The sequence below is a fragment of the Oncorhynchus clarkii genome, chromosome 11 (assembly GCF_045791955.1).
Source record: "Oncorhynchus clarkii lewisi isolate Uvic-CL-2024 chromosome 11, UVic_Ocla_1.0, whole genome shotgun sequence".
Taxonomy (NCBI): Eukaryota; Metazoa; Chordata; class Actinopteri; order Salmoniformes; family Salmonidae; genus Oncorhynchus; species Oncorhynchus clarkii.
Window position 1 is genome coordinate 20,339,877 of NC_092157.1, and position 23,614 is coordinate 20,363,490.

Below are 23,614 nucleotides of genomic sequence, written 5' to 3' on the forward strand. Positions count from 1 at the left end.
CCACGGCCACCAGTTATAACATCATTGTGCCCATGGCCATCTGTAATAACAGCATTGTGCCCACGGCCACCTGTAATAACAGTATTGTGCCCACGGCCACCTGTAATAACAGCATTGTGCCCACGGCCACCTGTAATAACAGCATTGTGCCCACGGTCACCTGTAATAACAGCATTGTGCCCACGGCCACCTGTAATAACAGCATTGTGCCCACGGCCACCTGTAATAACAGCATTGTGCCCACGGCCACCTGTAATAACAGCATTGTGCCCACGGCCACCTGTAATAACAGCATTGTGCCCACGGCCACCTGTAATAACAGCATTGTGCCCACGGCCACCTGTAATAACAGCATTGTGCCCACGGCCACCTGTAATAATAGCATTGTGCCCACGGCCACCTGTAATAACAGCATTGTGCCCACGGCCATATGTAATAACAGCATTGTGCCCACGGCCACCTGTAATAACAGCATTGTGCCCACGGCCACCTGTAATAACAGCATTGTGCCCACGGCCATATGTAATAACAGCATTGTGCCCACGGCCACCTGTAATAACAGCATTGTGCCCACGACCACCTGTAATAACAGCATTGTGCCCACGGCCACCTGTAATAACATCATTGTGCCCACGGCCACCTGTTATAACATCATTGTGCCCACGGCCATCTGTAATAACAGCATTGTGCCCATGGCCATCTGTAATAACATCATTGTGCTCACGGCCACCTGTAATAACAGCATTGTGCCCATGGCCACCTGTTATAACATCATTGTGCCCACGGCCACCTGTTTTTGTGCCCACGGCCACCTGTAATAACAGCATTGTGCCCACATCCATCTTTCTACGGTTTTATGGAATAATACGCACCATATTACGCACAAGGTGCATGGACGAGCACATACAAACAACTGGCTGTGCTCTAGAGGAATCAGTGTTACAGCTCACGGGTCTTAACATTAGCCATAACTCTCACATACTGACTCTAGGAAGGACAAGACTCATTCAGAAACACACAGCATTGTTATTACAGAGTGATTTGACGTGACGTATGTGTATACATATTTATAAAAACGTGTAAGTGAGTAGGGTTATGTGTACATACTGTAGGCCTGTGCAGCCTGTTTGACAGTTTGTCTGTATGTGTGTTAGTGTGTGTGTGTGTGTGTGTGTGTGCGCGTCACTGACCTTGGAGCGTGGCGGAGCGCGGATGAACCATTTGCAGTCCACAGCCTCTGTAGCTAAAGCCTTTCCATCTCTGGTGATCTGATGAGACTCCACTATCCCCTCTGGTCCTCCCATGTCAAACTCACAGACTGGAGACACACACACACACCAGTGAATAGAGGCAACGGATGGGAATGGAACAAAGACACAAAATACACCACACAACGCAACGCAATGTAACACACCAACATAACACGACACAACAACACACATTGCAATGCAATACAACATAACACAACATAACGCAACACAACATAATACAACGCAAAACAACAACATAACACAAAGCAACATGACACAACATAACACAAAGCGAAATAACACAACATAACACAAAGCAACATAATTCAACATAACACAACGCAACATAACACAACATAACACAACGCAAAACAACAACAAAATACAACATAACACAACATAACACAACATAACACAACACAACATAACACAACATAACACAACGCAAAACAACAACAAAATACAACATAACACAAAATAACACAACATAACACAACAACATAACACAACGCAAAACAACAACATAACATAACGCAACATAGCACAACATAACACAACGCAAAACAACAACATAACACAACATAACACAACACCAAACAACAACATAACACAACGCAACATAACACAACATAACACAACGCAACATAACACAACATAACACAACATAACACAATGCAACATAACGCAACATAACACAACGCAACATAACATAACACAACGCAACATAACTCAACACAACGCAACATAACACAACATAACACAACATAACACAATGCAACATAACGCAACATAACACAACGCAACATAACTCAACACAACGCAACATAACTCAACACAACGCAACATAACACAACAACATAACACAACACGACATAACACAAAGCAACATAACACAACATAATGTAACAAGGTACATCAGCAAACAACAAAAAGTCAGAGAGAAAGAGCGAGAGAAAGAGCGAGAGAGACAGAGAGAGAGAGCGAGAGAGAGCGAGACACTTTTATTTCACTTGCTTTGGATATGTAAACATGTTTCCCATGCCAATAAAGCCTTTTGAAGTGAATTGAGATTGAAAGATAATTTTTTTTGCACATCATTATAACACTATACATAGCCATAATATGACATTTGAAATGTGTCTATTCCTTTGAAACTTGTGACTGTAATGTTTACTGTTCATTTTTTATTATTTATTTCCCGTTTGTTTATTATCTAGTTCACTTGCTTTGGCAATGTAAATATAAGTTTCCCATGCCAATAAAGCCCTTTGAAGGAAATTGAATTGACAGAGAGAGAGAGCGAGAGAGAGACAGAGGATACCTACAGGGCAGAGGCTGGGGCACTCCCAAGTCTCCAAAGTCCGGATCTGAAGAATTGGGTAAAAGAGAGGGAGAGGGGCAAGAGAGCAATTTTTAATAAGGAAACATACTGTCAGGGACAGCCAAATCTTTTTTGACAGGGGGTGCGGGACCACCTGTATGTGCGCAGTAGCACATACACACATTTATTTATTCACTTTAAATGTGGCATGAACACAACCAGGCGTAATGCTGTCATCTGATAAAACAAATCACTTCAAAAAGTAGGCTACCTGCGCATATTCAATCCACTCTATAATAATTCGAGCATCTAAAACAGTGCACTGTGCACCCGCCATTTGCTGAATGGAAAGAGATGTCTATTTAAACATCAAACGTGTAATGACATTCAATGATTGTCATTAGGCAAACATGTTGCCTGAATTGATTGATGTGTCTGTAGCACACGGGATGTGTGAAAACCTACTCCTCAGCCTGTAGTGTCCCCATTTGAGCTGCCGAATAGCTAGCCTCCGGCGTGGCACGGTCTGGAAAGACGCCTTGGGAGGGCGGTCACGTGTGCTAGCAAGGCAGATGTCCTGTTTTTGAGCATCAGTGTGAGACGAATCAAGGGGAAGTGCTACTCGCTAAGAAAGCACTGTGATGTTCTTTACAGTAGTGACTCGGATCTCAATGCTGGGGTTGCTGTTGAGTAAGTTAGAGGGGTATGAAACTTACTCCTCAGCCTGAAGTGTCCCCACTTGCGCGGCTGAATAGCTAGTTTTTCACTTGGCACAGCTGGCAAGACACTTTGGGAGGGCGGTCACGTGTGCCAGCAAAGTAGAGATCCAGGGTTTGAGCTTCAGTGTTAGCCGAATCAGGAAGAAGCGGTACTCACTAAGCAAGCAGTGTGATGTCCTTTACATGTCCACTGCTGTTCGTACATGTCACGGTCCCAGCCAGTCATCACTGTCTTGGCAAATATAAAGTGTTCACATCGAACCACACCAGATTTTGGAGCATAGGCCTATACCACCTGTTTTCAAGTCCATGCGCTAATTTCTCATGCGGCTGACAGGCGGTAATTATAAATGATGGTGTTATAGCCTACAGTTGTCTTGCCATGTTTTATTGTGATAGGCACTTGTTTTACCAGTAGGCCTACGGAAACTTCATACCGGCTCAGGCTACTTTCACCCCTATGTTAGATATTTTTCTGCAAATAATTTTCCTTTTCTGCTTGCAGAGCGAGGATGTGTTAGCCTCGAGATTACCAGATTGATTACTTCTGGACGTGTACGGACCGGGGAGAAAATGCAATATTCTAACTTTAAAACAGCTTAATATTTTACCAGTAAAATCTGCAAATGACATCAGTTTGACCGGTTTTAAGGAAATTATAATCTGTGAAAAAATAGGATTATAAGATTTCAGTTTGTCTTGAATGCATGTGTTTGAAATAGCCTATTGTCAGCTTTTACATCTCTGACAAAGACAACAAGTTTGCACAGTCCCAAACCCCACACTGCATTCTCTTAACATTGTGAAAGCAATACATTATATTTCTCTACTCCTCAGAGAAAAAAATGAACATTTGATGTTTCATTATACTGCAAGAAATATTTCATTCTGTAGTAGTTAATATTATATTAGTGTACATGTGAGAGTTGCAGGCCTACAGTGAGTGTCCAGATTTCAGTTAGAATGCTATTTAACCCATCTCAACTTCAAAAGGTGTGCAAACCACCTACTTCTGCCGTCTCTGTACACTGTATCCTCACAGAGGCAGTAAGCTAAATATTCAGGTATGATGGTGTATCACTATTACCACAGAGGCAGTAAGCTAAATATTCAGGTATGATGGTGTATCACTATTACCACAGAGGCAGTAAGCTAAATATTCAGGTATGGTGGTGTATCACTACTACCACAGAGGCAGTAAGCTAAATATTCAGGTATGATGGTGTATCACTACTACCACAGAGGCAGTAAGCTAAATATTCAGGTATGATGGTGTATCACTACTACCACAGAGGCAGTAAGCTAAATATTCAGGTATGGTGGTGTATCACTACTACCACAGAGGCAGTAAGCTAAATATTCAGGTATGGTGGTGTATCATTACTACCACAGAGGCAGTAAGCTAAATATTCAGGTATGGTGGTGTATCACTACTACCACAGAGGCAGTAAGCTAAATATTCAGGTATGATGGTGTATCACTACTACCACAGAGGCAGTAAGCTAAATATTCAGGTATGATGGTGTATCATTACTACCACAGAGGCAGTAAGCTAAATATTCAGGTATGATGGTGTATCACTACTACAACACATAAACAAATGTGTGTGCATGCTTTAGTAATAGTCATAGTAATTTCCACAAAAACACAAATGAGTTGTTGAAAATTGTGTTTTACCGAAATACATTTATTTTAAGAAGGGGTGTAATCAAACACTGTGCTACATAATTATTGGCAATGTCATAGCACATTTTTTTAAAGATAAATATTGATACATTACTATCTCAAACACTTAATCTGCAAAAATGACAAGTTAATTAGTGGGTGATGGTGGTTTGATATCAAAAGTGGGGGGGGGGGACAAAAAGTAGCCAATACAGTGCTCCCCCTCTGATTGTGGGGTGGTAGATGCCCAGTATCCCTTATGGCTAAGCCCAGGTGCTTACATACACCATAGACATATACATAATTGACTTACTTACTTACGGGCGCGCACACACACACACACACACACACACACACACACACACACACACACACACACACACACACAACACACACACACACACACACACACACACACACACACACACACACACACACACACACAGCTCAGACAGATCCAGTTCAGAGACCCAGCTCATGAGCTCCATCAGCAGCAGATTTTAATTTACAATGGAAAATGAATGTGTTTATGCAAGAAATGTTAATACATCAGATTGGATCATATCACATCGAACGAAATCGCATCAATTCGTTCCACTAATCAAACTGAATCACACCAAATCATTCCCAACTAAAACGTATCGTTCCTGTATGGTATCGGAGCCCATGTATCTAGATACGTATTGAATCATCTTGAAAGGGAAAGATGCACATCCCTAGTGTGCATGCTTTAGTGTCATAGTAATTTCCCCACAAAAACAAATGTAGGTGCATGACTGTGTAATTAAAATAGCAATTTACCAGGACAGAACAGTTTTCCCGTTCCTAATCCTCCCTTTAATACCTCCCGTAGTTACCTGCTGGTAGGGAGCTACAATGTTTTATAGAGGTTCAGCTGACCTTTTGGATCTGATCTGATGGCCACAAAGTTTTGAACACTGGATAAAAAACTTTAATAAAGGTTAATTAAATCAAGGCCTCCCGAAGTGGTGTAGTGGTCTAAGGCACTGCATCGCAGAGATGCATCGCAGAGATGCCACTAGAGATTCTGGGTTCAAGTCCAGGCTCTGTCGCAGCAGGCTGCGACTGGGAGACCCCTGGCTTCCAGGCTAAGTGTGCATTGTGTCAAGAAGCAGTGGGGCTTGGTTGGGTTGTGTTTCGGAGGACGCATGGCTCTTGACCTTCGCCTCTCCCGAGTCGTCTGTATGGGAGTTACAGTGATGAGACAAGACTGTAACTACCAATTGGATACCACGAAATTGGGGAGAAAAAAAAAAGGTTAATTAAATCGTCTGAGTCATAGAATGACCTTCTAGGCGCAACACGTCTCCTAGACTACAACACCATGGTGATGGAAACTCATTTATAATATCACATTGTATTTGTCACACGCGCCGAATACAACAGGTAAACAGTAAAACGGCTCCTCTGACCTTCGAGACACTGGAATGACAAATACAGCTGCGCGATTATAGAAAGGATAGGCATTATCAGAGACAGATTTGATTTCAATCCAATCCCACCTTACAGTGAAATGCTTACTTACAAGCCCTTAACCAACATGCTTTAAGAAGTTAAGAAAAAAGTGTTAAGTAATAATTAGATAAGTAGAAAATAGAAAATCAAAGAAACAAATAACTAAAAAGCAGCAGTAAAACAACAGTAGCAATGCTATACACAGGGGGTACCGGTACAGAGTCAATGTGCGGGGGCACCCTGCTAGTCGAGGTAATTGAGGTAATATGTACACGTAGGTAGTCGCTGCTAGCTGTCACCTTACACACACACACACACACACACACACACACACACACACACACACACACACAAACAGACACATGCTCAGGCACACACACACACCTTCAATCACTGAGTAAGTGCAATCACAGAAGGAGATGTTGTTAATCATAGGAAGTAGCAAATCTGTGAAAGAAAACATTTCCGAAATCCCCAACATCTGTGTTGCTTTGTCTTTACTGAACCATCTTCAAACATTACTCGCATGACTGAAATATCACAGCTGTGTGTGTGTGTGTCTGTGTGTGTGTGTGTGTGTGTGTGTGTGTGTGTGTGTGGGGGAGAGGGGGGGGGGTGGTTGGGTTTTGTTGTTTTTATCCACGAACAGCATAACACACACACACACACACATACGTAAAATACATTACAGTGGAACCACCAGTTCAGTTTCATTTTGCAGATGACACAGAGCAGATATTTTCAAAGATATGCCGCAAGCCATGTTCAGCTAAGGACAGCACCCTCTAAACACCTTGCATTAGCCCCGATTGGCTCAAACTACAACCAGTTACATAGACAGTGGCTGCTGCTCACTGATTGCACAGCGTGAGCATCTTGTCTAGTGTAACACTTCTCTTTGTCCATTTCATTGTTCTCATTTCAAACTGTGATCCAGTCAGAGTCTAGGGAGAGAGAAAAAGATAGAGAGAATTAGAACGAGAGCGCAAGAGAGAGTGTGCGAGAGGGGAGTGAAAGGGGGGAGAGAGAGAGGAGAAAGAGAAGAGGGAGGAAAGAATGAGGAGAGGCGAGAGAGAGAGGGAAATGAAGAGAGAGAGATGAGAAAGAGAAGAGAGAGAGAGAGCGAGGGAGATAGGGAGACTAAGAGTGAGAGATGAGAGGGTAAAGAGAGCGAGAGGAACACTCACTCACTACATAAAATAATGGTAGCTAGCAAAGGGAGGGTAAGATCCACAATCAAAGCAGAGATAGAGAGGAAATGGGACTTGTCCATTTACATTCACCACACTCACACTAACACACATATGCACACTTCAAAAGCTCAGACATAGTTCAGCCCTTTGTCCTGTTTTGAAATGCAGCCCAAAATAGGTGAGCTTCCACTGACGGTCAAAGAGGAGAGTAAAATCACTTGTCAAGACACACACACACACACACACACACACACACACACACACACACACACACACACACACACACACACACACACACACACACACACACACACACACACACACACACACACACACACACACAGGCTAACAAGGTCGGACAAAAACTCAGATAAAAGAACAGGCCTCTTTCTCCTCCAAAATGTCCCTACTGTGATAGAGTAAAGTAGAACATGGACACAGATAGAAGTCCATCTTATCAGAACACTCTCCGACTTTGTCAGTCCTCCTGCTTCCATCAAAGCAGCTTCCTCCATCGCTCTATCTTTCTCTCTCTCTTTCTGTCTGTGTTAGTACATCTTGTTGTCTGTTTTCTTCTTTCTTTTTGATGCAGTAAGGCTATCACACAGGGACTAAACCACACTGTGTGAATTAATGGAACTGGGTATGTGATCTAAGCACTTAATTTTGCCCGTCAGGGAACATCTTACGTGGTTTGTATGCAACAACACATGAGCTACAATGTTTTATAATGAGACTCCACACAGTGTAATTCAGTCTGTCAATCAAAGTAGCAGAGTGAGGAGATGAGACAGCTCTGGAGTGACGGCTTTGATTTAGTATTCCAATAGGTCAATCACAAAACGGAATCAATAAGAGAAGTGTGGCGGATGAGTCATTTGTGTGTGTGAGTGTGTGCATAAGTATGTGTGGGTGTGCACACACTCGTGCTTATGTAGGCGTGTGGAGACGAGGCGTTCTATCGCTTATTCCCCTCTTCAAACAGATGAGTTCCATGCTGTGTGTGTATTTGGGCATGGAGAGGGGGGATGAGAAAATGCCAGTGGCAGACAGTTAATGAAACAGCAACCTTCAGGTCAAATCAGCTGGTTACAGAACAGATTTATTACTGGGTGCTGGCATGCCTTAACCCAGCACGGACACAAGGCCAAGCAGCCTCAAGGGATAAACACATGCATGCAAAGGCTGGAATGCACGCTCACTAGGGATTTGCATCTTTCTGTTTCAAGACGATTCTATACGTAACTAGATACAACACAGGAACGATTCATTTTAGTTTAAAATGATTCGGTGAGATTTACTTTGATTAGAGGACAAATCGATGTGATTCGGTTCGATGCGATATGATTCCATGCACTAACATTTGTTCCATAAACACATTCATTTTCCATTGTAAATTAAAATCTGCTGCTGATGGAGCTCATGAGCTGGGTCTCTGAACTGGATCTGTCTGAGCTGACTTCTCTGTGTGTGTGTGTGTGTGTTTGTGTGGTGTGTGTGTATAAATGATATACTGTATGTCTATGGTATATGTACTATGTAGGCACCTGATCTGAGTCATAAGGAAGACTAGGCATCTACCACCCCTATACCACTATCAGATTAGGGGGGTCAATGTAGCCTATGTTTCCCCCACCCCCCACTTTGGTGCTGAAATCACCATCACCCACTAATTATCTTGTCATTTTTGCAGATTAAGTGTTTGAGATAGTAATGTATCAATATTTATTATTTACAAATTAGCTATAACATAGCCAATGAATGAATATATAGCACAATTTTGGATTTCACCTCCATCTCAAATCAAATGGTTTTGACCTCTTCTCCTCTCGCTTCGGCCATGCAGTGTGCAACCGTGTATATCTAAAACATGACCATATACACTGATTGTTTAAAGCAAAACTACCAAAACTATAGCTGATGGTGAACCTGAACAATCAAAATCAAATCTATTCAGCAGGTATAGTTGTGTCTCAGGTTATTTATTTTCAATTTACTCCTTTTATTCCGGTAAAACAACATTTTCAACAGCGCATCGATAACAATAACCTAGCTTATTTCATAGGTTGTCACTCAACTAATAAATGCTAATATCACGCAAGCCATTTTAGCATTTAAATGCTGAAGGTGCCCTGTTGGTCAGCGTGCGAAGCTCCTGATTTTGCCTGGGGTTGTTCGGCATGCAAAACGACTTGTAGATCAATGACTGTCTACACAGTTCGACACTGAAGGACGACACTGAAAGACGCATCAGTTGTCACAACAGATGAGAGGTATTTCCGGACACACACACGCGCAGAAGGAGGAGAAGAGGAGGTGATTGAGATGCTAGACACAGCTGACTACATGTAATATAAAGGACCCAGCCGGGGGCAGCACCGATTATTCCTCAGAGCTTTTCACTTCTCAATACATTTCAAAGAAGACTAGAGTGGAGACAGTAATCCTCCCATCTACCCCATCCCTCCTCCACTCAATCCCTCATTCCATCCTTTTCATTCCCATATAAATAATAGTATTCATTTTGATTATAAAATGCTAGTTTGCTAACAGTAAATTACCATTGACGATTCCATTTCTAGTGGTAGCAGCTCCAACACTTTTTATTGTGTTACACACCATTTCCAGATACACTACTGCTCAAAAACCATGGTTACTATGATGTTACTATGGTGGGTGTCACTGTTACCAAGGTGTGACATTGTCAACAAGCCTGTAAACCCATTCACCCCTCCTCCCCTCATTTCCCCCACAAACCCCTCATCCACCGTGATCCCTGGCCTGCTGAAGGTTCCATCCCCTGAATTCCAGACACATGCGCTCCGTCCCAACAGTAATCAATCACTTCCCTTCCTCTTCACCTTTCCTCCATCACCCCTGATTTATTTATTCATTTATTTACCTTCACTCTACCAGGTTATATGACTGAGAACACAATATAATTTATAACAACAACCTGGGGAAGGAAAGGAGGAGAATACTCGAGTTAGTATTCTGTTGCCATTCTTCCCGATGTCCTGCGAGCCATATATGGGCTTCCTGTGTGAGTGAGCAGACTACAAAGCAGATACAGTCATCCACATACAATATGGCCTTGGTCCTTTCTCCCTTTGTAACCCCAGGCTTAGAACGTAATCTTCACAAGCTTACAGTATTTACCACCAACAACAGAGAGAAAAATATATATAATGGCCCATCCCTGGAAATTGTGTTTCCTTACTGCACTACTAATCATGCAGGCAGGTAAAACTACTCAACCCCCCCTCTAATAACTTCACAGCCTCCCAGGTATTAATGGTTATTGCATCAGTCTTGCCATATGTTACACAGGCACAAACTATATGTTTATTGAGAAGTCACAAACAATATGTTTCATACAGAATAGAACATCAGATTAGGCAACACACCCCTAAAGGACCTATTGCATGCACAAGAACACACACACCAGAGAAGACTCCATTTCCCAGAGGCTTCATCTGTTGTCAGCTGGCTGGCAATGGCCTAATGAATGACTGTCATTAATCAATACACACACCACAGCTGGAGAGAGAGATGGAGAGATAGAGAGGGACAGAGAAAGAGAGCGAGAGAGATAGAGAGAGCGCAAGAGAGAGCAAGGGAGAAAGAGCAAGGGAGAGAAAGAGAGAGCAAGGGAGAGAGAGAGATATATATAAGGGGAATTTATATAATCATAAGCATATATAATCTACTTTACAGAATGTTTAACACTTCAGTTGATTTGTTCATATCCTGTTGAACGGTTGATTGGCTGGTATAAGCTCAAACATCAACTTAAGGACTTTAAATCTCCGTTTCAGTTTAGTGATCTAAGAGTGAATGTTAGGCCTTATATCAAACATATGCTACAGCACCCTGTGCCTAAATAAAATAAAGGCTATACTGTGATCCCTTCAGAGTAAATATACCCACAACCCAGTGCATTTTTTTACCCAGAAAACTGAACAGAGGGTGGCAGCGGGTGACATTACAGTGAAAGGAGTGACAGTGGACGCAGGATCTGGTGGGGAGCGATAATATTCATCACACCCTGTGTGTCATGGTCAGTGAGCTGGGTCTGTGCCCTGAACTGTGATTAGTGAACATGCATACCCACACATAAACACAGACACCAGACTCCAAAGCCTACTAAGCACTTGTGCACACTTTGACCAAGAGCAGTAGTGAATTGTCTGTGTGTGTGTGTGTGTGTGTGTGTGTGTGTGTGTGTGTGTGTGTGTGTGTGTGTGTGTGTGCTTACGGTAGCGTGCGTTCATACATGCATGAAATTGTGTCTATTTTTGCACGAGTGTGATAGTGTGTGCTTGTGTTAGTTAGGGATGATTGTGTGTCTTTGTGCAATATGTCTTATGATATAGTGCCAGTGTGTGTGCTGCGGTGGGATTGTGTGTTAGTGTGTGATTGCATGCATGTTTTCTAATCAAAATGTTTTGTGCATGATACTGACAGACATGAAGTTCTTGTCTCTGTCACCATCAATCCAATCGACTGTGAAGGAGAAAACTACCCTACACTTCAGTCAGACTATATATCTAGAACTGTTGGGCTTGTAAGTAAGCATTTCCCTGTTGTATTCGGCGCATGTCACAAATCAAATTTGATTTGATTAGGAGTTCTAGAGGCCCTCCCTCTATCCTTCAATATGTTTGTCTGTGTGTGTGTGTGTGTGTGTGTGTGTGTGTGTGTGTGTGTGTGTGTGTGTGTGTGTGTGTGTGCGTGCGTGTACACTGAGTGTACAAAACATTATGCTCTTTCCATGACATACACTGGCCAGGAAAATCCTGGTGAAAGATATGATCCCTTACTGATGTCACCTGTTAAATCCATTCAATCAGTGTAGATGAAGGGGAGGAGACTTGAGTAGTGGTAGAAGGTGCAAGTTGCACTGGTTTGAGTGTGTCAAGAACTGCAATGCTGCTGGGTTTTTCATGTTCAACAGTTTCCTGCGTGTTTCATGGTCCACCACCCAAAGGACATCCAGCCAACTTGACACAACTGTGGGAAACATTGGAGTCAACATGGTTCAGCATCCCTGTGGAATGCTTTCGACACCTTGTAGAGTCCATCCCCGACGAATTGAGGCTGGTCTAAAGTCAAAGGGGGGTGCATCTCAATATTAGGAAGGTGTTCCTAATGTTTGGTATACCCAGTAACAGTGCATTCGGAAAGTATTCAGACCCCTTGAATTTTTACACATATTGTTACTTTACCCTCTCTTGGGTAGGGGGCAGTATATAATAGGATATGCATATAGATTTGGATAGAAAACACTCTAAAGCACTCTAAAGTTTCTAAAACTGTTCAAATGATGTCTGTGAGTATAACATAACTGATATGGCAGGTGAAACCCCGAGGACAAACCATCCCCCCAAAAAATAAATTCAGCCTACCACTTTTTTCAATGGCTATCACTTTTATTTTAAGGCCAAGTCCTCCCAGATGGCAGTTCCTAGGGCTTCCACTAGATGTCAACAGTCTTTAGAAAGAGTTTCAGGCTGGTTTTGGGAAAAATGAGCCAGAAATTGTAGTTTTTCTAGGTGGCTCCCATTTTGGCTGTAGTGTTTCCAAGTGCGTGGAAAAGAGCGCGTTCTTTGGTATTTTTCTTCGGTAAACACAATAACGATTCTCCGTCTTAAATTTTATAATTTATTTACGTATTAGGGTACCTAAGGTTTGATTATAAATGTTGTTTGACTTATTTGGAAAAGTTTATTAGTAACGTTTGGGATTAATTTTGCATACATTTTGATGGAGGGAAACTGGGTGGATTATTGACTGAAGAGCGCCAGCTAAACTGAGTTTTAAGGGATATAAAGAAAGACATTATCGAACAAAAGGACCATTTGTGATGTAACTGGGACCTTTTGAAGTGCCAACAGAAGAAGATCACCAAAGGTTAGGCATTTTTTATATCGCTATTTCTGACTTTTGTGTCGCACCTGCCTGGTTGAAATATGTTTTTCATGTGTTTGTATGCGGGGCACTGTCCTCAGATAATCGCATGGTTTGCTTTCCCTGTAAAGCCTTTTTGAAATCTGACACAGTGGCTGGATTAACAAGAAGTTAAGCTTTATTTTCATGTATTACACTTGTGATTTTATGAAAGTTAAATATTTATAATACTGTAGTTTGATTTTCGCGCTCTGCAATTTCACCGGATGTTGGCCAGGTGGGACGCTACCTGCCCATAAGAAGTTAAAGCCTTATTCTAAAATGGATTCAATTGTTTTTTCCACTCATCAATCTTTTTAAAATATTTATTTATTTAACTACAGTAGGGAAGTCAGTTAAAACCTTATTCACAATGACGGCCAAACCCGGACGATGCTGAGCCAATTAAACATTTAAAACTGAAATTTCACCTTTGGCAGCAATTACAACCTTGGGTCTTCTTGGGTATAACGCTACAAGCTTGGCACAGCTGTATTTGGGGAGATTCTCCCATTATTCTCAAGATATCCTCTCAAGCTCTGTCAGGTTGGATGGGGAGCATTGCAACACAGCTATTTTCAGGTCTCCCCAGAGATTTGGCTGGGCCACTCAAGGACATTCAGAGACTTGGCCGAAAGCCACTCCTGTGTTGTCTTGGCTGTGGGCTTAGGGTCATTGTCCTGTTGGAAGGTGACCCTTCACCCCAGTCTGAGGTCCTGAGCACTCTGGAGCAGGTTTTCATCAAGGATCTCTCTGTACTTTGCTCTGTTAATCTTTCCCTTGATCCTGACTAGTCTCCCAGTCCCTCACAATGTGATTTTCTGGATTTTTTTTCTAATTTTGTCTGTCATAGTTGAAGTGTACCTATGATGAAAATTACAGGCCTCTCTCAGCTTTTTAAGTGGGAGAACTTGCACAAATTAGTGGCTGACTTTTTTGCCCCACTGTATATCCTCATTCACCCTTCCCCCTCTTCAACCTCTCCACTATGTCCTCATTCACCCTTCCTCTCCTTCAAACTTCCCACTATGTCCTCATTCCCCCTTCCCCCTCCTGCAATCTCTCCACTATGTCCTCATTCACCCTTCCCCCTGCTTCAACCTCCCCACTATGTCCTCATTCACCCTTCCTCTCCTTCAACCTCCCCACTATGTCCTCATTCACCCTTCCCCCTTCTTCAACCTCCCCACTATGTCCTCATTTACCCTTCCCCCTGCTTCAACCTCCCCACTATGTCCTCATTTACCCTTCCCCCTTCTTCAAACTCCCCACTATGTCCTCATTTACCCTTCCCCCTTCTTCAACCCCCCACTATGTCCTCATTTACCCTTGCCCCTTCTTCAACCCCCCCACTACGTCCTCATTTACCCTTCCCCCTTCTTCAACCCCCCACTATGTCCTCATTTATCCTTCCCCCTTCTTCAACCCCCCACTATGTCCTCATTTACCCTTCCACCTTCTTCAACCCCCCACTATGTCCTCATTTACCCTTCCCCCTTCTTCAACCCCCGCACTATGTCCTCATTTACCCTTGCCCTTTCTTCAACCCCCGCACTATGTCCTCATTTACAAGTCCCCCTCCTTCAACCCCCCCACTATGTCCTCATTTACTTTTCCCTCTCCTTCAACCCCCCCACTATGTCCTCATTTACATTTCCCCCTCCTTCAACCTCCCACTATGTCCTCATTTACATTTCCCCCTCCTTCAACCCCCCACTATGTCCTCATTTACATTCCCCCTCCTTCAACCTCCCACTATGTCCTCATTTACATTTCCCCCTCCTTCAACCCCCCACTATGTCATCATTTACATTTCCCCCTCCTTCAATCTCCCCACTATGTCCTCATTTACATTTCCCCCTCCTTCAACCACCCACTATGTCCTCATTTACATTCCCCCTCCTTCAATCTCCCCACTATGTCCTCATTTACATTTCCCCCTCCTTCAACCACCCACTATGTCCTCATTTACATTCCCCTCCTTCAACACCCACTATGTCCTCATTTACATTTCCCCCTCCTTCAACCCCCCACTATGTCCTCATTTACCCTTCCCCCTCCTTCAACCTCCCTACCTCTCCCTTTTTTATTTCCTCACCCTTAAGGCTCCTTCCTCGCTCTCTCTATCTATCACCTCGCTCAAGAAGCGCTGTGTGTGTACTCTATGTGTGTACTCTATGTGTGTATGTGTGTGCGCATGTTTGAGAGAGCGAGAGAGAGAGAGAGAGAGAGAGAGAGAGAGAGAGAGAGACGAAGGATGATTTTACTGCTCTCCTAACAAACGCAAGCCAAAAGGTAATTTGAGAGGCTGATTGCATTCTTGAGATTGTGTCAGTTTACCGTCACAGAATTATAAAAGTCAGATATCAGTCACATCTTTCAATTTTCACCATGGTTACGCCTCTGTGGGGATCAGTGAGGGGAATAACAAAGTCAAATACATTAGCACGTCAACAATAGGAATCAATTTGACTCTGGGATATACACATACAGTAGTAGACACAACACTGAATTTAAATATGAACAGCAAAACCTCTATACGTACCAAATAGGTTTTTTGAAAGAAACTGTCAGAAGTTCATCTGGGCACACACTCATTTATCACTGTTTGATTAGGACAATTATAAGGCTTACTTAAGTCTTCTTACACTATAGAATGGCTTATTACATTCTAGAACAGGCTTCTGATATTGTAACTCAAGGAAGCCTAGCAAGTATCTAAAGGTGGAAACGTGTTTACTGTATCTGTGACAGTTTTAATGGGGAACACACTGGATGCTTTCTCTGGTGAAATAGATTAAACCTCTTGCTAATTGAAGGAAAATGAGGAAACATGGATAGTTATGGAACAGTAAAATGTTTGGATACAGGTAACCTACTTAATGTACTTTTTGAACTGAATCATTTGACAATCAGATGAAAACATCATGACTGGTTGTGTTCACGACACATTCAAAGGTAATACATTTTTTTGAATTACATGTCTTTACTATAACAAATTCACACATAGGAGGTCCCTTAAAAAAAATAGAGACCCCCGAATGTATAATTGGCACTCTGGATGGGACTTTCAATTTAATTTACTGCTATATGCTAATACCCTTTTATAAAATTCTGACCTTGAATGCAAACACTGTAACAAAACTTTTGGAATCAATGTATGATTTATTTGAACAAAGAAATGTATCAAACCTAAGCTGAAGCATTTCAGGCATTAAACCATCATACTTATGTTGAAAAAGCATCGATTAAGGTTTGAAATGTTATGGCCCCCCTAAACTGGGTCTGTGCCTCACCTTGGCCACCCGATTCAAAATGTTATGGCCCCCCTAAACTGGGTCTGTGCCTCACCTTGGCCACCCGATTCAAAATGTTATGGCCCCCCTAAACTGGGTCTGTGCCTCACCTTGGCCACCCGATTCAAAATGTTATGGCCCCCCTAAACTGGGTCTGTGCCTCACCTTGGCCACCCGATTCAAAATGTTCTGGACACGCCACTGAATGTAACAGAGACTTAGACACAGGCATAATAAATTATTCATATCTTAAAGAATAGACTGATTTGATTAGGGGAGTTAAATTAAGGTGTGCAATTGTTTATTGACTTTTACTCTATTGCATAGCCACTTGTGTTTAATGTTGCAGGCACTTCTATTTCAGACCAGGTCTCGTGTAACAAATAAACACTAAACTTGATTTGAAGAATCTGGATGACGAAAGTTAGAAAACTCAAAATTAGCAATAACGACCAAGGCAATTATTTCCTATTGTGCGTGCTCAGTCCCCTCCTGTACTCCCTGTTCACCCACGACTGCATGGCCAGGCACGACTCCAACACCATCATTAAGTTTGCTGACGACACAACAGCGGTAGGCCTGATCACTGACAACGACGAGACAGCCTATAGGGGGGAGGTCAGAGACCTGGCAGGGTGGTGCCAGAATAACATCCTATCCCTCAACGTAACCAAGACTAAGGAGATGATTGTGGACTACAGGAAAAGGAGCACCGAGCACGTCCCCATTTTCATCGACGGGGCTGTAGTGGAGCAGGTTGAGAGCTTCAAATTCCTTGGTGTCCACATCAACAACAAACTAGATTGGTCCAAACACACCAAGACAGTCGTGAAGAGGGCACGACAAAGCCTATTCCCCCTCAGGAAACGAAAAAGATTTGGCATGGGTCCTAAGATCCTCAAACTGTTCTACAGCTGCAACATCGAGAGCATCCTGACCAGTTGCATCACTGCCTGGTACGGCAATTGCTCGGCCTCCGACCGCAAGGCACTTCAGAGGGTAGTGTGTACGGCCCAGTACATCACTGGGGCAAAGCTGCCTGCCATCCAGGACCTCTACACCAGGCGGTGTCAGAGGAAGGCCCTAAAAATTGACAAAGACCCCAACCACCCCAGGCATAGACTGTTCTCTCTACTACTGCATGGCAAGCGGTACCAGAGTGCCAAGTCTAGGACAAAAAGGCTTCTCAACAGTTTTTACTCCCAAGCCATAAGACTCCTGAACGGACTATTTTCATTGTGTGCCACCCCCAACCCAACACTTCTTTTACGCTGCTGCTACTCTCTGTTTATCTTATATGCATTGTCACTTTAACGATACCTACATGTACATACTACCTCAATAAGCCTGACTAACAGGTGTCTGTATATAGCCTTGCTACTCTTTTTTCAAATGTGTCTTTTTACTGTTGTTTTATTTCTTTACTTACCTACACACACACACACATACCTTTTTTTTGCACCACTGGTTAGAGCCTGTAAATAGCATTTCACTGTTGTATTCGGCGCACGTGACAAATAAGCTTTGATTTGATCATTCTAATTTAAATCAGTGGTTCCTCCTTTAAAAGTTAGGTCATACTGCTGCACACCTTGCGTGCTGCCTCAGCATTCTGTGGCATGTCATTTCATTCTCAGCCATTTTTTCTGTTACTGCAAGTTATTGCTAGTTTGACCACCAGAGGGCGTCTTTGAGAAGCATTTGATAGTCTTCCATATTGCAGACCCGTGGGAGACCGGGGTTCAATCCCCCAATGGGGAGGAAGGAGTAGACTGTCATTGTAAATAAGAATGAGTTCTTAACTGATTCCATATGTGTTATTTCATAGTTGTGAGGTCTTCACAATTATTCTACAATGTAGACAATAATGAAAATATAGAAACATCCTGGAATGAGTAGGTGTGTCCAAACGTTTGACTGGTACTTGATTAATTAATTTGTTGAATATTATGGTGTTTCTATTCTATGAAAAATGAAAAACCCTCTGGGTAAATTCAGACCATTTCGCTCAAGGAGCGCACACTGGACGTTCGGGCTTAGGCAGTCAAGCACCCAAGCAAACGTAGTCTAGCTTGCTAGCTACTTCCAGACACAAATGAGACCACTCTGACCATTTTACTCGCCCTAGCAGAGCTGGTTAGGCAGTTTTCGTGTTAACCAGAGCGTTGTTGACTGTAACTGTGCTGCGGGAAACAATGTAATTACGCTTTTTTGCCAACGTTTACTGACACCTCACCAGCTATGGCATATCGGAATGTTCCAAATACCTGTGCACATTTTGGTTTTTGCATTAGCACTACACAGCTGATTCAGATGATCAAGTCGTCATCAAGCTTCAAGTGGTATTTATGTCTAATAATGACGTCTTCTTTTGTTTGTCCTCATGTGTCTGTTTTTCAGCATAAAGTACTGTTTGGCCACTTAGTGTGGACACCAGGTGACACCACACACACACAATAACAGTCTCTCTCCTTCACTTCATCCCTCTCCCCCTTCTCCCTAAATCCTCTAGGTTATAACAGCTGTGTCGGTGAACCCCTCCCGCATTTGAACTGGCTGACACAGAGGGAACTGCATGATCATAGGTGAGAGGTCAGCTCAACAGGAATGATTACAATAGAGATGCTTTACATTGAAATACAGATAGAGATGTAGTAGTCCCAGAGTTAATGATCCAAGGTCAGTTTTACATTTCACCTCCTAATGATTATGATGACTGACTGTGTTAAAATAAAAAATAAAAACATGCTTAATCATGCTCTCTCTCTATACATCTGTCTCTCGTCTTCAGGTGTGTTTTGATGTGCGAGAGGAAGCCAGTCCCGTCATCGCCACCTCACCCGCTCTTAAGATAACCTTCAGGCCAACTGGGGGCCCAAGGCTGGTTAGGAGACACCGCTAGAGACACTGTAATTGTGATGAACTGAGAGAATATTAGGGTAGCACTGTAATTCATTAATTATATGTTGTCTGCCTCTGTTCTTACCTCTTTCCCTTTGTCTTCTACACCTCTCCCACCTCGTCTTTCTTCCTCGTTTTATAATATACACCATATGTGCATTGAAGTACAGATTGAACTTGCATTTATAATATAATATTACAATTATTATAATTGAAATGCATGCATTATGTATTTATGACACCTGGATAATGAACTTCTTTCAATAAAGCGTTTCACATTCTCCATTGGTTGAAATGAAGTATCTCATTGAAATACTATCCCGTGTCCTCAGATTAATGCAGATGAAGGGACTTAGATGTGCATACTTTTTTTTCTTTCTGTATATATGAATTACAAATCAGCCTTTACTTAAATCATGTTTCTAGTCTATTGCATAGCATAGTTACAGTGTGTAATCATTGATGTCCCAGGAGCAGGAGTGGTAAACACTGTTGAAGTGTATCATTGTAATACATACATGCAGACACGGCATCATTCAAAGAATGTAGTTTGATACACCTGGTTTTGGATATGACTGAAAAAGAATGTCTCACAGATTCATACCTGAACCATACTTTATTTGCCATGGAAGAGTACATGATCAGTGAATATATTCAATGTACAGGCTACAATGTGGGGATCTCATGTGTGGTAATAACTACAGTACATGTACAGTATATAGGACTTGCATCCTTGGCACAATAAAGTTATTATATTCTATTCAATCCATAGGCTTCATTAATGCCATTCAGACATGAAGTTGAGTCAACAACTATGATAGCTGAGGTTCATAGATTGGTATGAATATTAGTTCAGAACTTAACGTTTTGGATCCCATACACAGATCGGCTACATACCGTAGCTTGCTACATATCCATAGGCATACAGTTATTTTTATCCTCCACTACACAATAAGCAAGTAAATAGTTAGCTAACGTTAGCTATGTTACTTCAACTACATTGCACGGCAAGGCAAGCTTACACAATTGTATATTCAATTTGCAGTAAATGCTTTAGCTAGCTAGATTCTTTACATCCACTGTTTCCCAAGATGATAGCCTGATTGGCTGGTTTTCTCAGGAGTCCCTAAAACATTAAACAACACGAATTACAATGTCATACTGTACTCATGTCATAACACCAGCTAGCTAGCTGGCTAATGTTAGCTTGTCAGTTAACTTTCTAAATCGCGATTTTCGTAAATGAACTTTATGACAAAAAAAAGCACAATCGTTTGTTTCTACATTAACTAACATATTCCTCTCAATTGTACAATTTTATCTTGACTCGTTATGATGTTATAACTACTTACATCTGCTTCCCCCGTAATGTTTTGTCAGCCATCATTGTTGAAGAAAGCCACCAGAGACGGGTCGCTCGCGTCAATTTCGTCATTGGAACCACTCGATATGATTGGTCATATAAAAACCTTGGGACCCAATTGCATAATGAGTGCTCTAACTCCCCCTTGTGGTGGTCTGGGGCAATGAAGTCGTGATGCTGGGTACCTCTAAGTACAAGCTCGCAACCTTTAAAGGAGGAACCTTAAAAGTGTGTGTGTGTGTGTGTGTGTGTGTGTGTGTGTGTGTATGCAGTTGTGTACTGGGAGCAGAAATTAGCCCTGGCATTTCTAACACAACAGAATTTTTTTCCCCCCCAAACCAGACCATTCTTTTCCTTGAGCCCCCAACACGAGCCTATTTCTTGAGGTCCCCATTATTAGCCGGACTGGGCTAAAAATGGACCAGCCCATCTGGCATTTACCCGAAATGCCAGGCGGCCAGTCCGCCCCTGTGTGTGTATTAGCTACAGGAGGTTCAAAGCAGGGCCCATGGGGACTCAAGTCTCAGCATTTCCTATGACATCTCTGGACTAATGACTTCTAGTTCCACCCGTCAACAGTGGAGATATCGGCACCTTATTTCACCACAATATTGTCCGTTTCCCCTTACGGACAGACCAATCATTAACTAGGACAGGATTGCACTCCTGTGGCATAACCTATCGAGCTGTGGCTCCTGATACACACACACAATCCCCCCTCTCTCTATCCCCCTCTCCCTCCCTCCCCCCTCTCTCTCTTTCTCTCACTCTCCCTCTCTCTATACTTATTCGATCTAACGTCTCCTTTACTCTCACCCCTGAAGCTTGAAACACATCAGGTGTTAAATTGGCTAAATCCGAAAACAAATATTCCCCCTAGCAGTCCATCTCTGTTTGGCCTATCTCATCTCCTCTCTGTCCATTAGTAGTAGAGGATAACACAGACAGAGATGTGAGTTATCAGGGATGAACCCACACAGGTGTGCTGTCTAGAACTTAAAAGGCTTATTTCGGCTGTCCCCATAATAGATCCCTTTTGGTTCAAAGTATAACTGTTTTGGGTTCTCTCTCACTCTTCAAAAATGGTTCTACCTGGAACCAAAAAGGGTTTTACCTGGAACTAAAAAGGGTTCTACTATGGGACAGCTGAAGAACCCCTTTGGACACTTTTTTCTAAGAGTGAGGGTTCAAACAGGCCTGAGGTGATTTTATTTATGCGTGGGCTGATTCCGTAAGGTTATTAAATCAGACAGGATAGTGTTGTATTTTAACATGTCTTTGCACAGGGAATGGGAATCACAGGGAACACAGGGAATGGGAATCTGCTGATTAGTCACTAAACCAACTAGAGGATGCATTTCTCTCTCTCTCTCTTCCCCCTATCGTCTCTTGCTGTCTCTCACTCTCCCTGCCCCCCCCCCCCCCCCCCCTCTGATAAAACACTTAGCTAAGCCCACTATATTTAGCCGGCCAATTCTGATGATGCATTAAGGCCATTTTGAGTAAAACATATTTACCTGGCTCAGCAGATCATTCCTGATGATATTATCTAACATGGTATCTGGCAGCAAGCTGTCAATTAATTGTCCTTTTCTCCACAGCTGCTTTTTCATGGCTTGAAAATCAATGAAAGAACCTATCACTTTGGTACTGCTAGAGTCAACTTAGGTGAGCCATTACACTGATTATACTGTAAGATAATTAAAGTAAATATACAGGTGTGGGTACAGTGCTTTAGTGAATGCGTTAGGGAGTGCTACAAACATCAGTCCAAATCACAATCGTGATCCACCTCAAAAACACAATTACCTGCAACTCACAAACATTTCCAAGGGAAGCACTTTAGTGCATTTCAAGGGCTTGACGGAAAAATGAACCATCTGAAAAGATTGAACAACTATTTGAAAGGGGAAGTCATTCTTCTTTTGTTTCATTTATTGAATCTCTCCCTAATCTTTCTTACCTGTGTTAACCTCAGTTTACCTGGTCAAAAAGGAATCTGTAGTACAGTCAGACATGCAGGACATTAATATGATGGGCTTTCTAATCCAATGTATAATCCTAACCTGTGTTACCTCTGTGGAAATAGTTTGACAGCGAAAACATCTGACAACAGGATTGGGGATAAGATAACCCTGTGTGTTTGTGTCTATAATCTCAATAACCAGGTTTCCATCCAACATTTTCATCCGAGTAAAGTACATGTCGGATAAAGAAATGTCATGACAGGCCTGATGGAAACAGAACATTTGTCGGTAAATGTTCTAAATGTCGACAAAACGAAACACGCTAGACTAGGTGGGATGTTTCTGCATGTGTAAAATGAATCATGTAGAACGCTATTATGCGCAAATATTGATAGAATAAACATCATATCGAACTAAACTTGGAGTCACACGATGGAATGTTGTGTGGTCCTACCACTAGGACTCGTTGAGAAAGCATGCATTTTATTAAGCTACAAGTTGTGCTTGATGCTCT

General features: G+C 42.4%; 1 protein-coding gene across 1 annotated transcript in view; it reads right to left on the reverse strand.

Annotated features, from left to right (window-relative positions):
* The window catches only part of LOC139420674 (neuropilin (NRP) and tolloid (TLL)-like 1, like), a 174,417-nt gene that overhangs the window by 89,169 nt on the left and 61,634 nt on the right, over positions 1-23,614 (reverse strand). The window contains exons 5-6 of the mRNA XM_071170894.1: positions 2,576-2,617; positions 1,191-1,318 (exon numbers count right to left, since the gene is read on the reverse strand). Coding sequence (XP_071026995.1) covers positions 1,191-1,318; positions 2,576-2,617 — 170 coding nt within the window. The remainder of the gene's footprint in view (positions 1-1,190; positions 1,319-2,575; positions 2,618-23,614) is intronic.